At 39.1% G+C, this 16,126-nt stretch overlaps 1 protein-coding gene across 1 annotated transcript in view; it reads right to left on the reverse strand.

The window, feature by feature from the left end:
- The window catches only part of LOC134431405 (mothers against decapentaplegic homolog 2-like), a 91,871-nt gene that overhangs the window by 62,540 nt on the left and 13,205 nt on the right, over positions 1-16,126 (reverse strand). Inside the window, exon 2 of the mRNA XM_063179422.1 lies at positions 15,378-15,672. Within this exon, the coding sequence (XP_063035492.1) occupies positions 15,378-15,613 (236 nt within the window). The 5' untranslated portion in view covers positions 15,614-15,672. The remainder of the gene's footprint in view (positions 1-15,377; positions 15,673-16,126) is intronic.

The raw sequence follows: 16,126 nt of genomic DNA on the forward strand, positions 1-16,126 counted from the left end.
CAATTAAATGCGATAATCAGATTTTAAAAAGGGGAGATTACTCTGGAGGTAGATGCTCAGCAATACATTCAAATAATGAGTTTACTTTTAGTTGATGTTCCCATAGAAGGAGAAATCAGTGAAGACATAGCCCAAGTGCACTCTAGAGTGTGGGCCACTGAGAAGCCAGGAAGAGCTAAAAGTGCATCACCGGTAGAGGTAAAGCTTAAAGAGGGACAATGACTAGTAAGAATAAAACAATATCCTTTAAAGAAAGATAGAGAAAAAATCCAGCCAGTAATAGAAAGATTTTTGCAATGAGACTTGTTAAGAGAATGTGAATCTGATTTCAACATCCCCATATTACTGGTCTAGAAACCTGATAGAACGTATAAAGTGGTCCAAGAATTAAAAGCTGTCAATAAAACAGTAGAGGATTTATACCCCATAGTAGTGAATCCATATACTTTGTTAACAGTATTAACACCAGAAATAACTTGGTTTACTGTTTTAGATTTGAAGGATGCTTTTTTTTGCCTTCCTCTCCATGAAGCCATTCAAGAGATATTTGCCTTTGAACGGGAAAGTCCTAAAAGTAGACAAAGAACAACTCACCTGGACTGTACTGCCTCAAGGATTCAAAAATTCCTCCACCATATTTGGCAATCAACTTGCCAAGGATCTTGAGTCTTGGGAAACCCCACCCGAGAAGGGGAGATTGCTACAATATGTAGATGACATCCTGATTGCCACTCAGACAGAAGACGCTTACATGGCTTGGACAGTACGTCTCTTAAACTTCTCAGGGCTCCAAGAGTAGAGTGTCTAAGAAGAAAGTCCAGGTAATGCGGCAAGAAGTCATTTATGTGGGCTATAAGATTAGTGCTGGGCAAAGGACCTTGGGACAAGCCTGGAAGGAGGCTATATGCCAAACACCAAAGCCACAGACTGTAAAAAAACTGAAAACTTCTCGAGATGACCGGGTGTGATAGGAATGCTGACACAGCAGCAGAGAAGTTCCTGACCCCCCGACTCGGAACTTATCTTTATACCCTTTTAAGGAAAAAGCTTGTAACCCTTACCTATTGGTCACTTATGGTCCCTCTAACCCTTTGCCATTGGTTGGGCTTGGATTCTGGCCAAGGCTATAAAAGTAGCATACTGTACCCCTACTAACTCAGAAGAAGAGCTGAGACCCTTCACGGACTCCCCAAATAAAGCCATCTTCATGGAATAGCCGGCGTCTTCTTCCTTCTCCTCTCTCTCTGTCTGCTGGAGCCTCGAGCCAAGGGCAAACTTACCCAGCAGCAAGCTGAAATCTTATGAGCTGGCTAATCACTATAAGAGCTGAGTATCACCCTGCTTGTTGGAAGTTTGACCTGCAATCTCTTTGGCTGAGCGAGCTAGCTTCTGGCACTCTATCCCCCTGGGGACAGAGATCCCGGGCTCATGTTCTGCCTATGATAAGGCCAATACAGGCTTTATTATAGGTGGTATTGCCTCTGGATCTATAATTATGGACTACTTGTTAAGCCCCTGTATGCACTAATCAACACCAAGTAGAAGCATCTTCAATGGGATAAACAAGCCACACGGGCCTTCGAACAATTGAAAAAGGCCCTGATGTCAGCTCCAGCTCTGGGGCTCCCTGACATGAATAAGCCTTTCTTTTTGTTTTCTCATGAGAGACAGGGAATTGCCCTAGGAATACGGGCACAAGATCTGGGTCCATACCGTAGGGCAGTCGCCTACATTTCTAAGTAACTAGACACGACTGCAAAAGGATGGCCAGGGTACTTGTGTGCGGTAGCAGCCATGGTGCTCAACAACCAGGAAGCATGAAAATTCACCTTGGGACAGAAAATGACTGTGTTGGTGTCCCATACAGTGTCTGCAGTATTAGAAGTGAAGGGTGGGCACTAGCTTTCTCCACAGAGATTCCTGAAGTACCAAGCCATAATGGTAGAACAGGATGATATAGAGATTGTGGTCAATAACACTGTCAATCCAGCTTCTTTCCTCAGTGGAAACACAGGGGAACCAGTGCACCATGACTGCCCGAAAACCATCAAAGCAACATATTCAAGCCACCTGGATCTGAAGGATACTCCTATAGAAGATGCAGAGAACTGGTTCACAGATGGAAGCAGTTATATCCTAAATGGCAAAAGGCATGCAGGATATGCCATCACCATTTGCCATGAGGTAATAAAGTCAGAGCCATTGCCTGTTAATACCTCTGCACAAAAGGCAGAGATAATTGCCTGGACCCGAGCCTTAGAATTGGCCCAAGGTAAGAACATGAACATATGTATGGATTCAAAGTATGCTTTTGGAGTCATGCATGCCCATGGAGCAATCTGGAAGGAAAAGGGGGCTATTGAACTCCCAAGGGAAAAACATTAGACATGCAGAAGAAATTCTGAAGTTAGAGGCAGTACAGCTCCCAAAGAAAATAGCAATCATGCACATCAGAGCATATCAAAAAGCAAACTCGGAATTAGAGAAAGGAAACGAGCTGGTGGACAGAGAGGCAAAAGAAGCAGTAAGGAGAGAGATAAAAATGGAAAGAGCTTTCATTCCAGACAGAAAATTTTCCCTTGAGGGTAAGCCAAATTATTACAAAGAGGATCTGAAGCTAATCACAGATTTAGAGGGGACATACAATGAAGAAGGGTAGGCCTACACTCCAGAAGTAAGGGTACTCATACCTAGCCATTTAATATGGTCTATAGCAAGAGAAGAGCATAAGAAGCAGCATTGAGGAACAGAGGCCCTGTATAAGCACTTGACTCAGGACATCATAGCTAGAAATTTATACACTACAGTAAGGCAGGTAACCCGACAGTGTGATCTCTGCCTCTAGACTAATCCTAAAAACACTCCAAAACCAGAAATGGGCCAAATTGAGAGAGGAAACGGACCCGGTCAACAATAGCAAATTGATTTTTTGAAACTCCCAAGAAAATAGAGGGTTTTGTTATTTACTGGTGTTAACTGATAGCTTTTCAGGATGGCCCGAGGCTTTTCCCACTAGAACCGCTAAAGCTTGGGAGATGGTCACGGTATTAATCAAAGAAATAGCAAATAGTACCAGGATTTGGGGTTCCAGCTGTTATTTCCTCAGACAGAGGACCCCATTTTATTTCAAAGGTGGTACAACAGGTTAGCAACACTCTGGGTATAGATTGGCAATTACATACCCCATATCATCCCCAATCAAGTGGACAAGTAGAAAAGATGAACCACCTGATCAAGCAGCAAATTGTGAAATTAAGACAAGAGGTCAATCTGCCTTGGCCTCAGTCTCTTCCTTTAGCTCTCTTATGCATACGAACTAAGCCAAGGGCAAAGGAAGGACTGAGTCCCTTTAAGATCCTATATGAGCGACCCTATGAGATGCAGAAAGAAACATCAGCACTAGTAAAGAAACCATAACAGAATATATGATAGCCCTGGGGAAACAACTAAATAATATTAAGAAACATGTATTGGGAACCTGGTGTAGGGAATTAGATGAGCCAGTACATTATGTGCAACCTGGAGATTATGTCTATGTAAAGTCTCTTGCAGAAAAGACTTTGGAACCACAGTGGGAAGGCTCATTTCAAGTGCTCCTCACCTCCTTCACCGCAATCAAGATCAGAGAGCAAGCTGCATGGATACATCACACTAGGATCAAAAAGGCTTCACAATCACCATGGAGAATCTAGGAAGTACAACCTGGAAAGCTATGCCTGTCATGATCATAGCCATGGCTGTCACAGATGTCAATGCAAGACCACCTGTGTATAATGTAACTGCCATGTATGTTTGTCATGGGAAAGCTTATGACTTTAACTCTTGTGAGTCTCTGTGGCAGGTGTTACAAATCACAAATTCAACTATTTGGATGGAGAAATGTCCCAGGATGTAAGGTAAAGTTTGTTCAGGATGGAATACACCGAGGACCCATAAAACCCATTCAAATTGGTACTCAATGCTGTGACAAATGCTTAACCAACTGTTCTGAATCCAGGACTGTAGTAATTTGTATTACATCAAATAGAGAAACTAGAACAACTCCACAAACCCTGACACCAAGAGAAACCATAGTCACCCAGGCCACACTAATTCAAACCCCAAAAGAAACAATTCAACCTTTAATCACCAAAATAGGACCTTATGCTATTAAAAAGACAGGGATCCAAAGGCTATTGCTCAATCCAGAGTAGTCCCTAAAGTGAGTAGAGATGGCAATGCAAGTAAAGGCTTCTGCTATTTGGTCAGAGTATACTCCATTCCTCAAAACTTCTCTTATGGAATGGACCACTTGGTTGCAAAAGTGTGCACCTTATACAATCAAACAGAAAAGAGATCTTACAGGAATATTGAGACAGGACTGGGGGTCTTGAACACAATAGATTCAGAGCTATTAATGAATAAATTGACTGCAAACAGTAATGATATAGTTAAATTGCAACAACCCTTACAATCATCTTTATTAGCATTAGGTACTAGCCAGTAGAAATTGTCCAAGATATTAACAGAGTAGGAAAACATAAAAGAATGAGATCACGAATTGATAACCAACACTCTGGGAACAGCTATTGCAAATATCTCTTTAGCCCTTGGTTTCATACAAGTGCAATTGTGGATGCAATCAGTGGCTGCCTCAATTATTAGGGAAGGTTGAGAAGGTACCTTCCCCACTAAGATTCACAACATCATCTGGGACAATGCTTCTGACTTAGAGAGAACTCCGGTCCTGGTGGGGTTTAGTCAATTTCACCTATGACCCTGTAACAAGTGTAGTGACTGCTTTTGTTTTAACTATACACAATGCATCAGTGAGTATGATTCACCCAATAGTCGCCTTAAGATGAAACCACGAAGGAGCTGTGCTACATCCTTCTGAACACAGAACATGGGCACGAGAAACTGAAGAGAAGTAGCGGACTATTAATATAGTCATGTGCCATGAGAAAACAACTAGGGTTCATATGTAAGGAAAATGAAAATGATGACCAAGATATTTGCCTAGACACAAAACAAAGCATTTGTCACTGAAATGCACTCAATCAACCAGACAACTCCGCTTGTGTATATAGGTCAGGGTTGTGTATGTCTCAGAACAGCATGCTCCACTATAGTGGTGGATAGACTCCCTGTGAATGACACACAATCTAATTTGTGTATTTATAACTTTATCGAAATTGAAGGATGTGATTTTTTCCTATCAGGCACCTGTTATATCACATCAACATATAAAGGCAAAGTTGACTACTGTGCAAGACATATCACCTGTGCCCATAGGGATGAATCTTACTTTGGTCAAGCAGTTATTAAAACACAAAGACCTTAAAGAAATTCTTAAAGAAATTAAAAACATAGGGAGGAAGACCTTGATAACAATACACCATGACACAGAGACAATAAAGAGTCTTTAGAAGGATAAAGGAAGATACATCTCACCACTGGTGGGATGTACTCTTTAGATGGTCCCCTACTGCAACACGGTTTCTAAACTGATTGTGTCATCCTATAGTAGTTTTGCTAATTCTAGCTGGATTAAGTTTTGCTTTGTGTTTGGTTATGATTTTTTAGAATTTAAAACTGTCAAAAAGGATGGCCACAATGTCTATTGTATTATCAAATCAACTAGTCAAAAAAAATCATAGAAAATATGCTAAGTACTTTAAGAAGCAAAAGAATTTGCATTACTTAAAAGAAAAAGGGGGGGATTGATATGGGAGACATTTATGTTTATGAAAATTCAGAGTTTTAAAAACATAACATATTTAGACAGGTAGAGGGAAACAGAAAAATATAGCTTATTTTGCAAGTTTGAAAAAGTACAGAACACAGCTTGTAGCAGGAATGTAACTTGTTAGGTAGAAACAATTTGTAACAGAACACATAGGAATTTAGTTGCTAGGTAAATGTGGTTACTGGCAACTGGTCAGAGAAGAGAGTCAGATAATTTTTCCCAGGCATTGTCCTGGGAAGTTTTGGGAAAGCTCAGAGAAAGAATTAAAACAATTTTTGCAGCTGGTGTTTTGAACATGTTGCTTACATGTAAAGAGGTGCAAGAAGGGTGGTGTGTCTAATTAGCCAATGGTGTGAGGGATATTGATTGAGGAACAATCAGGTACACCTGTATTGTAACTGTCTATAAAAGTGTGTGGTTTTTAATAAACTCGGCTTTTTCCACAACGAAGAAAATGGAGTCCTGCATGATTTATTTAAATAGGTAAAAGCCATAAAAATAAAATGTATATTGTCTAAGCTCAGTAAAGCGAGACTTAGGTATTGTTCAAACCCATAAAGCAGAACCCAAATCAGCAGGAACCAGGCTCCTGGTTTTGGCCAGGACACATTGACCTAGGAGTTGGCCAAACCTCCACAGCGCATGCCCAGAAACGAAGGTCAAGTAGCAAACACCTGAGGAAGACTTCTTACTTCATTGAAAGACCCCTGCCCACGACCCCCAGAAGGCATGGCACCACAGAAGACTAAGTATAATATGAAGTGCAAGGAGGCAGAGAGTGGGCGGGGAATGGGTGGACAGGGAGGTGCGGGCTTGTGGGATCAATGTGTACTTAAACCTGAAACCTGTCTTGACCAGGTACGCATGTATGGTGGAAATATCCCCCATGTGTCCCAGCTGGAATAAAACATACTTGCTTTACAATCTTCATTGTCACGTCCTAATTCTGCAATTCACTGACCTACTAAAATTTGCTTGTACATTTCAGAATAAAAAGCCACAATTTGGGGAATCTTTTCTGAACAAATGCTCAAGTCAGATTATTGTGCAGCATTTGTTCAAGATGATTTTCCCAACCTCATTGTTCTTCTGCCAATTTTTAAGCATATGCAGCAAGATGCGAACTTACTCCAGCTCTCAATTGTTCTGTTGTATCCTGCTGATCAGCTTCAAATAATACAGCATGACAGAAGCCAAAGAAAGTTGTTCATTATGAGACTACAGCATTTTATACAGTAAATTTTAGTTTTCCACCAATCAGCACTGCAACTCAGAGTAATTAAACAAAAAGTAAACAAGACATGGGAAGTTACTTTTATTAAATCAGCAGGTATAGATTTGAAGCAGGATTAAATCAGTAGGGAGCCTATTAACTAGCTATTTGTGTTAAAAGTTGCAGAAGCAAAAGAACTGCAGTATGTTGTTTATCGTAAACATTCTTTGTAAGCTAACTGCCTGAGCAACACAACCAGGAAGGGGTTTTTTTCTGTAAAATTGCTCTGGTTGTCATAAAACATTCCCACCAGTAAAAACAGCACTCGTGTTTTGGTACAGTACCAAGAAAACTAAATTAGCTAACTTCTACAGAAGAAAAATATAATGAGGAGAGGAATCTTCATTACATTGAATAGTTGGCCTGATATAAAGGCAAATTATCACAGTAAACCAGGGAATAGTTTAGAATTGACTGAAGCTAACTAAAGCCTTGATTCCATTACCGGAGGGAAAATAAGTACTATTTATGAGATAATTTGGGGCTCAGTATTGACAACAAAGCACAGTCAACATTTTTCTTGAGTGACTAATATGTCTTCTTAATGGCAGCATGAAGGGCCAGATACAGATATTATTCTAACTAGTTAGAGCTTTATGCCAGGATTTACTGAGCAGGTAAGTCACTAAAGTAATGACAAGTAGCTGTTTTTCATTTGCTTAAAACTCAGCAGTCCTAGCACCAGTTGTTAACCTGACAAACAATAAAAATCAAGCAAGCTTTAACACTTAATTTTGAATCCGATTTTTCCTGCTTACTATTAAGATAATCCTAATGAGGAGCAACAGTAACTTGAACTTGCACAAATTCCAACATTTTTTCACCTATAAACTTGCTTTCCACATCACTGATACTACAATGAGAACAATACCTTAAACTTACTCCCTAAACAAATAATACAGCTTATACTACTGAGGTGAAGAAATTGCATTATCCTGCACCTTACAAAAAATCATCTAAATTTATAGACTGAAAAATGACAGCAAATTAAAAACTTGTAAGGTTACCTGAGAAAAAGCAGCAGAGCCAAGGCCAGAATCCACATCCCCTGAGCCTTTATCCAGTGCTTCAGTTAGTATACAATATAGTCCCCAAAATTCAATGTTTTTTCCCCCCCAACTTGAGAGACAAGCTCCTTTGAACTATACAGCATTTTGCTACTGGCTAAGTATCTTGTACATTTATATTTTTACATGTTGACCTACCTCAAAAGACATGCCGATACTTTCTGCTTGACACACCAACTCTAACAAGTTATGTGGCTAAGTTACATGGCTTCCTGAATTGCGCAAGCTTCAGACTGGTAGCCCTAAGTATCTTTAATACTCTAAGACTTCTTTTTTCAGGATGACATCATTATAAGATGCTCTAACCTGAACTATGTCTACACTAAGGCTTAACCTTAGTTATAGCAATTCAGTCCTCATCACCAGCTGTGCAACAAACCAAGTTATCAGCTATATTTTAGTATTTATAATTAAAACTCAATTACACTTGAACACAATCGCTATTCTTAACTTCAATCAACACTGTTAGAAGGCTAGAAAACTTAAATCTTCAAATTCATCTTCTAAAGAATGACTGATTTGCAAGGTCCTAACTGCTGTAATACACAGTGTCTGGGCAGTGCCCTACTGATGCACATACGTTCTTCTGTATACAGATATCAAAATGATTTGGGTTGAAAAGGACCTTAAGACCATCTAGCCCGACCCCCCCCCACCATGGGCAGGGACACCTTCCACTAGACCAGGTTACTCAAAGCCCCATTCAATCAAGCAGAATCTCACAACACTGTCTTATTGATTGCTAACATCAAGCTTAGAAATTAAGTTTCATAGAGACTTGAAGTCAAACCTGACATGAATTTTTATTTCCCATTGTATGTCCATACAGCATCTAAAAGTGTTCTGCAACCTAGAGTTTGAACATGTCATTTTACACATATGTAATTAGGGACAGCATCCTTGCGTCTATAACCACGTAATCCTGAAAATTTAGGAACTAAGAAGAGCTGGAACCATTTATATTTGGGTGCAAGATCGTCTTGGAAAACCAGGTGCCAGCTTCTGCCACTCCAGCTCTGCAAAAGGCTCCAAGGAAATTATTAGAATCTTTCAGAGCACTCTCATTCTCTCTACACACTAATCAAGACTGCACAATACAGCACTACAGAACATGGAACAGTTGAAAGTGGTCATTGTAAAATTATTGAAAGAAATGCTTAACACAGATTAAAAGACACTACAAAATGTCAGAAAACACTCCTAAAGTCAACGGCTTCACACTTACCACTTTTAGAAACAACAGACTGCTTGTCTCACAGGATCACCTTACATTTTATGTTCAGGCAATGCAGGTGGACTCTATTCACCAGACAAGCAGCTGCCTGGCTGTTTCCTAGGCTGGAAATTCAGGCTGCACAACACCGTTTACTGTAGAAGGCACTGGGCCTGCTAGGACTCCGTGGAGGGAAGAGGCTTAAAGATAAGAAAATGCCAAGTCACGGTGAAATAGCAAAGAAGCCCCTGTCTTCCACCTTTCAGACCCCTGCTTATCTCTCTGTAACCCCATAGGTCACTTTCCCTTAACCCCTGCTATTGGACAATTTTGGATCACTCCATACCCTATTATAATGGCTGGCTTTAGCCCATTCTGGTTAGAAGAGCCGTCGCTGAAACCCTTCATAGACCCCCAATAAAGACATCGCTGCGGAACTCCAGAGCAGCCTTCTCCTCTCTCTGCATCTGCCGGCTGGCCTGCAGCGCCTTAGCAAGCAAAAGAGCTGAACTCAAAGAGCTGATAATCACTAAAGAGCTGATATTCCTTATGCTTGCTAAAGGTTGCCAGCGGCTGAGAGCTGCTTGGGTTTCGGGCAGTCTGTCGCCGCAAGAGGACTGAGCTATCCGGCCTGTGCAGCCTGCTCTCAGCAGGAGGCCGGGACAATTTACTAAGAGGAAGTCACACAGTAAGCTGCCAGAGAAGTACATACACATAGGGCCAACTCCAAGATGAAGAAATGTCACACGCAACAGGAAGCTACTGCAAAGCACACCATCACTCTGTCCTTACTGCCCTGTGTACACCAGAGCCTGGTGCAATGCACTTAGAAAGCACCAAGAACTTTCTTTAGTCTTTTACAAAGAACATAGAGACAATGTTCAACTCCCACCATAATAACAGAACTGAGAAAAGGAAGGACAATTTGATCTTCCTGCTATACCTTTCCAGTTAACACAGCCAAAGTCTTCACAGTACCAGCTATCATGATGATAAGGGGATTTTTAAGCTTATTTGGCCAACACTCCCCAAAATATCAACTATCTCTTGCCATATTTCCAGGAAAGATCTCTCTGGCTTTCTTCTAAAGCATTATTTTAATTGAAATTCCAACAAGAGAAAAATCACAGGGAGCTCTGCTTCACCCTCAATAATCCCGTCATAAGAAAAGGGAGTCAGTTTATAAACAAACAATTTACAAGCACATTCTTCCAGTAACCTCAGCAATAAAAATAGTATATTCTGATGCACTGTTTAAATAACTATACTTATTTTAGAAAGCTTAAGATGTTCAACTATAGTCTTCAAAAATTCATAGAACCAATTTACAGCTAAGTGAATGCATCCAGACTGAGATATGGTATACGCCATGAGAATGTTCTTTATATATAGCAACTCTCAACTTGTGAGCTATGATTAAGAATCAATGTCCATCCCCAACTTCAATAGTGAATTATCCCAGCTCTGCTACAAACTAGCAGTGCCAAGTTCTGCTTCTGGGAAAACAGACTTCACCTCTGTCTGGATAGCAATGTTATTTTAGGATCTACTGTGTCAATCCAACTGCCTGCTGTTGTCCCCTTACCTAATGCACTCATAGCTTAGCAGCAGATATTGGGAACTCTCCTAAAACAGTTTCCAGAGGAACTTTTCCTTCCCCCCAAGCGTAATTGTTGAAACCACCCATTTCCAATAGATTTAACCTGTATTGCTATACTCTAAAGCAACCTATTTTGGGGAAAGATGTTAAAGTTTGAAAACAATTTATTCTAAAAGCCACATTAGCTTGACATCTCTGCCCTACTGGTGATCAAAAGCATCCCTAAAACTAGGTTATTGCATGCAGCTATGTGATCACTTTCCTGACAAATATTCCCAAGAAATTAAAGAAAACATGCTAACAAGTAGCACAGGTTATATTCAAGAAAAACTGTGCCCTTTAGACCTAAATTAGAAATTATTTTTATTCAGTTATGAGAAGAAAAGGCCTCAAAATGTCATAATTATAAAATATTTTTTTTGTTCTGAAACAGCAGTTCCAAGTCAGTTATCCCATCTTTGCCTAGTTTACTTCTGCTGCTAACTCCTTTGCAGACACTGTGATCAGCACTAAAGTTCCATGTATGGAGGCTCATATTAACTAATAAAGAGAGTGAGCCTTCAGGAAACAATTTTAACATGTACCATAAGCTATGCCTAGGCTGCTTATCTTATCCTTAGTGCCAACTCACTACAGGAAATGTAAAAAAGGGCTGCAGGACTAGCAAGCAAAGGAATAACATTAGTATATTAGAGAAATTCATAATTTCCTTAGAGAAATTTGACCATGTAAAATGGTCTTGCTTTCACATGTTTGATGATCTTCCACCAGATTCTGCAGTTTTAGTAGTAATACTTCATACAAAATAAATCCCTAATACAGTCATCACATTTTACAAATGTTTGCATGGAAGCAGAACTCAACCTATGGTATGGATGTACTCAGTTACAGCTCAGGAAGGACACAGTCAGTTCTGCACTAGCTTTCAGACATATGCTCTAGAGGAACACAGGACATCATGAAGAAGTCTAAACTCAATGCTTCCCTTCAACTAGCTTTATTTCAGTTTTAAAAACATAGTAGCTACAACATTCCAGGCCAACATTATCCCAAACCTGCCCCAACTAAACTCTTATTAGTTGTACATTATCAGGCATTTTACAAAAGCATTTGGCAAGTCTATTTAAAAGAAGCAAGAAGAAGGCATGAAGCATATCTATACTCTTTTAATGACAGAAAAGCCACACAGCTGATCACACCAAAATACTGAGATGATGAAACTAGTTGTTTCTCTGCTTTGGATTCCAATACTGTATACTGTCATCACTGAAAGAACTTTTTAAATAATGAAGATAAACTATGAATATGCCATTTGACTATTGACTATGTGGCATGGTTTGGTTTGTTAAAGGCTTGGATTTTAGCTACCACTAATTGCAAAGTATTTATGGACAGGGCTTTGAGCAACCTTGCTTAGTTAGTGGAAGGTATCCCTGCCTATGGCACGGAGGTTCAAACTATGTGATCTTTAAGGTCCCTTCCAACTCAAACTATTCTATGATTCTGTGATTCTATTTCAACAGAGAAATCCATGATAATAAGGAAGAAACTGCTCCATTAAAAGACTCATATAAATGGTGGATTCACATGCCAACATTTAGTTTCAAGATACTCAGGGATTATGTGATTAAAATCCCACTGGCTTGCTGGGAGGATTCAGCAAGATAACTACAAATTACTTAGAGGGCTAGTGTCAAAAGGACCTCTGTTCAGCCTCTGCTCTAGATTACTGACCCACTTATGAAGAGTTAAGCATCCCTGCTGTGCAATGCCAACACCCACTCCATCTGTTGGCTTCTGCTTTCTCAGAACCTCTATTAGTCTGCATAAGAAGTTCTGTTAATTACATCATGAGTAGCCTTTGCACAGCACACACAGTAACAGCCTCACTCAATATGTAGTCATCTTGACAAACAGCATAGGAACAGAGCAATCCTAATTCAACAGGATTATCAATGACACAGTAATATATAATATGCAGATTTCTGAAGAGGCGATTTAATACAACCTTTGTTCAAGCTGCTTTCAGTTTTGAGAAAAGCTTGTAGGTGTTTAGTTGCTTTAGGTTTCTATGATGAAAAAGTATACTAAAGTACTGTATCAAACTCTCTGGAAATCTCCAAGGGGACCAGAAATTTGTGAAATCACAAATGAAACTTCTGTTGAGGAAATAATGCAACAGTGGGAAACAGAAACATCCCACATTTGTCAATATCTACACTGAGTATTAGTATGTAAATCTAAAGGAAGTTTAAAAAACCCACACAAAATCAAACACAAAAACCCTCCCCAAGAAAAACAAGGTTTGAAAAGCTAGCCCAGCTGCCACATCAGAACTACATCACAGCATCTTGGCACCTCAAACTTTCTGTTGACTAGGAAGGAAAAAAGGTCCAAATTCAGCATTTTATTATTTATCCCGGCTGATCTGCAGATTGTTAAGACATTCATTAATCTGATTTCAATCAGCAGTGTCATTAACTTACTAAATCCAAGAACAAGAATCTCCAGAAGTCATTATAGTACTGAGTTGACATTTTTTATTTCCTGGGAACCCAGACTCCTGCTATCAAAGTGAAATAATATCAACAATCCAAAACCTAACTATGAAACTCAATAATTCTGGCAAGCCTGAAATAATCTCACTCCTTAATACTAAAGCCATTTCTTAGTTTAAAATTAAACCTTGTACAATTGCCAACATCACTTCAAGAGCTCTCTAGCTACTAGCTTACTCCTAAGGTAGTTAAGAAAAATAAAACCGAGGTCCAGTACTTTTTACAGCTTACTGGAGGATAGAGGAGAACAGTATATCACAGCCCAGCAAGAACTACTGGTCATAACATGGAGGCTATACAGAGTATCATAGAGCTTTGTATTTCGTTTTAAAGAATTCTTTAGTATGTCACACAAAAGGTCATGCAAGCAGGACATACCAAATGTAGACTAGGAAAATAATTGTATATTAGCATACTGTTTAAATCCTCTAGAAAAATTAGACAACTGTTCTTTTGAAATATGAATATTTACTGCCCCAGTACCTTTGCAGGAGAGCTCTAGAAGATAGATACACATTTTATATCAAGTGAATCTCTATATGGGATATTTAGCTTGTTATATGAAACACCTTGCAATTAAAGCATTTTGTCTTTATCATGGTAAAGACTTGCTAAATACATAGTCATCTTATGTCAACTCAAGAAATACATACCCCTACAGGTTCCAATCTTAGTCTACTGATATACACCAAGACAAGAAAGAGCTAATATTTTATTTCCGATTGTTTTCCAGCCAGCAAAAGGAAGAAAGCAGAAGGGAAACCCAGATAATTTTGGAACTGCTCTAGGGAAGAAAATACAAGCAGAGGGCAGCATTAGAAACAAAAGGTGGATAGAAAAGAGAAAATACAATTAAAGTAGTCATTTATTCAGAGCATACTCATGATTTTCCCAAACAGCTGTGTCAAATCTATAAGAACACTTGAACCATTATAGGAGCTATATACATTTGATATATGGAAATCGTCAGTGACACCAGTCAAACCTAGTTTGTGCTATGATTAATAAAAGTTTAAAAGTAGTTGGGATGAACATGTTAATACAGAAATTAGGGTCATAAACCAGATGCAGTTTCTCTCCCCTAGAAATTATTTTAAGTGTCAAGGCACTAAACGCCCAAAATATTCCCATGTCACCAGATCCTCTTTTTCATAGAAAACCACACCTGTGAAGTGATTTGATACTTGTGTTGCACACAATGAGCTTGCACAGGCACCTTAGCGGTATTTCTGTACAACATGAATGGAAAACAGACCACATTATACTTACAAACATAACCCTTGCCCCTCGCACAGCAGTTGCTATGAATTAAGTTGAGAAAGACAAAGCAGTAGAATGCAAGTTATTTACCTAAATGTATATACATATCAAGAGTGGAAGAACAGTTCTAGAAATATTTCAAGTTATTCAATTAAAAAGCATTTACAATAACCAATAACAAAGAATTAACATAGTCTTCAGACAGTGTGCCTCCAAAGACAAAACTTCAAAAGGGAGAATGGATACAGCTTGTACAATTTAACTGAAACTACCAGACACAATAGAAAATAAATAGATGACTGAAGTGTTGACCAAGGAAAAACTAGTCTTATTTTTAAAATGAAAGTTCAAGTATGCTCCTCAGACTATAGACAGGGTTATTAAATAAAACCATAAGGCAGTGCTGCAAACTAAGAACTGCGCTAGGTGCCACCAGAATACACAGAATTTGAATCTAAACAGCAATGAAAATTGAAACAAAGATATTAGAAATTGTAACTTTACAAAGCATGTGATTCAGTTATGAGCAAGCACTATTAAAAACCAAAATAGGTTTTAAAGAATTTGTAAGGAATCAAAGCATGCAACTGATTTTTTAGTAATTTGTTCAGCTAGCCTAAACATCCATTTACTTATTTCCATAGTGGTTGTAACAATTTTAAACATAACAGCACTTACCTTGGAATTGTCACACATTTTGTACTGCAATTCTGAGTGGTAATTGCCTTCTCAAGTTCATCCAGCTGTCCTGTTTTCTTTAGCTTCTTGACCAAGCTTTTCACGGCTTTTTCACACCACTTTTCATCCTGACCATTCTGCTCACTACCAGCAGCCCCTCCAGAGCCACCAGCAGATTTTTTCCACCCCAGAAGTCTCTTCACAACTGGTGGAGTGAATGGCAATATGGATGACATGACTTTCACCAGACAGAACACTCAGCAAGCAATAAATTAAAGAGATTCCCGTCTGATCCCTAAAAACACAAACCAAAACAGACACATTAGCACTGAGGTTTCACATGAAACAAATACCTTGCTTCAGACTTTTTATTACCAAATGCCATAGGACCCTGCATCCTAAAATAAGTCAGATAAGTCTGCATAAAGGTTAGGTACTTCATCAATAAAATTCAAATGCAAGTTTGCTGCAGACTCTTCAGCAGTTAGCACAGACTAAGGTTACTGTTGGATTAGACATTTAATTTTTCCTCAAGTCTTTCCTGGCTAAATCCAAGAAAAAAAAAAACAAGTTAACTCTAGTCTAGCTTTGCACCTAGGCTGGCTGGATCTATTAATTTATTAAAATTTTCCACAAGTGATATGCACATTCTGCCCGTCTCCAAATTAATTTAGCAAGCAAAATTGTGTTTGAAATGTCATTTAGTCATGACAGCTTGACAGAAGTCTTTCAAGAGCCAGCCATTTCAC

This window comes from Melospiza melodia, chromosome W (genome assembly GCF_035770615.1).
Source record: "Melospiza melodia melodia isolate bMelMel2 chromosome W, bMelMel2.pri, whole genome shotgun sequence".
Taxonomy (NCBI): domain Eukaryota; kingdom Metazoa; phylum Chordata; class Aves; order Passeriformes; family Passerellidae; genus Melospiza; species Melospiza melodia.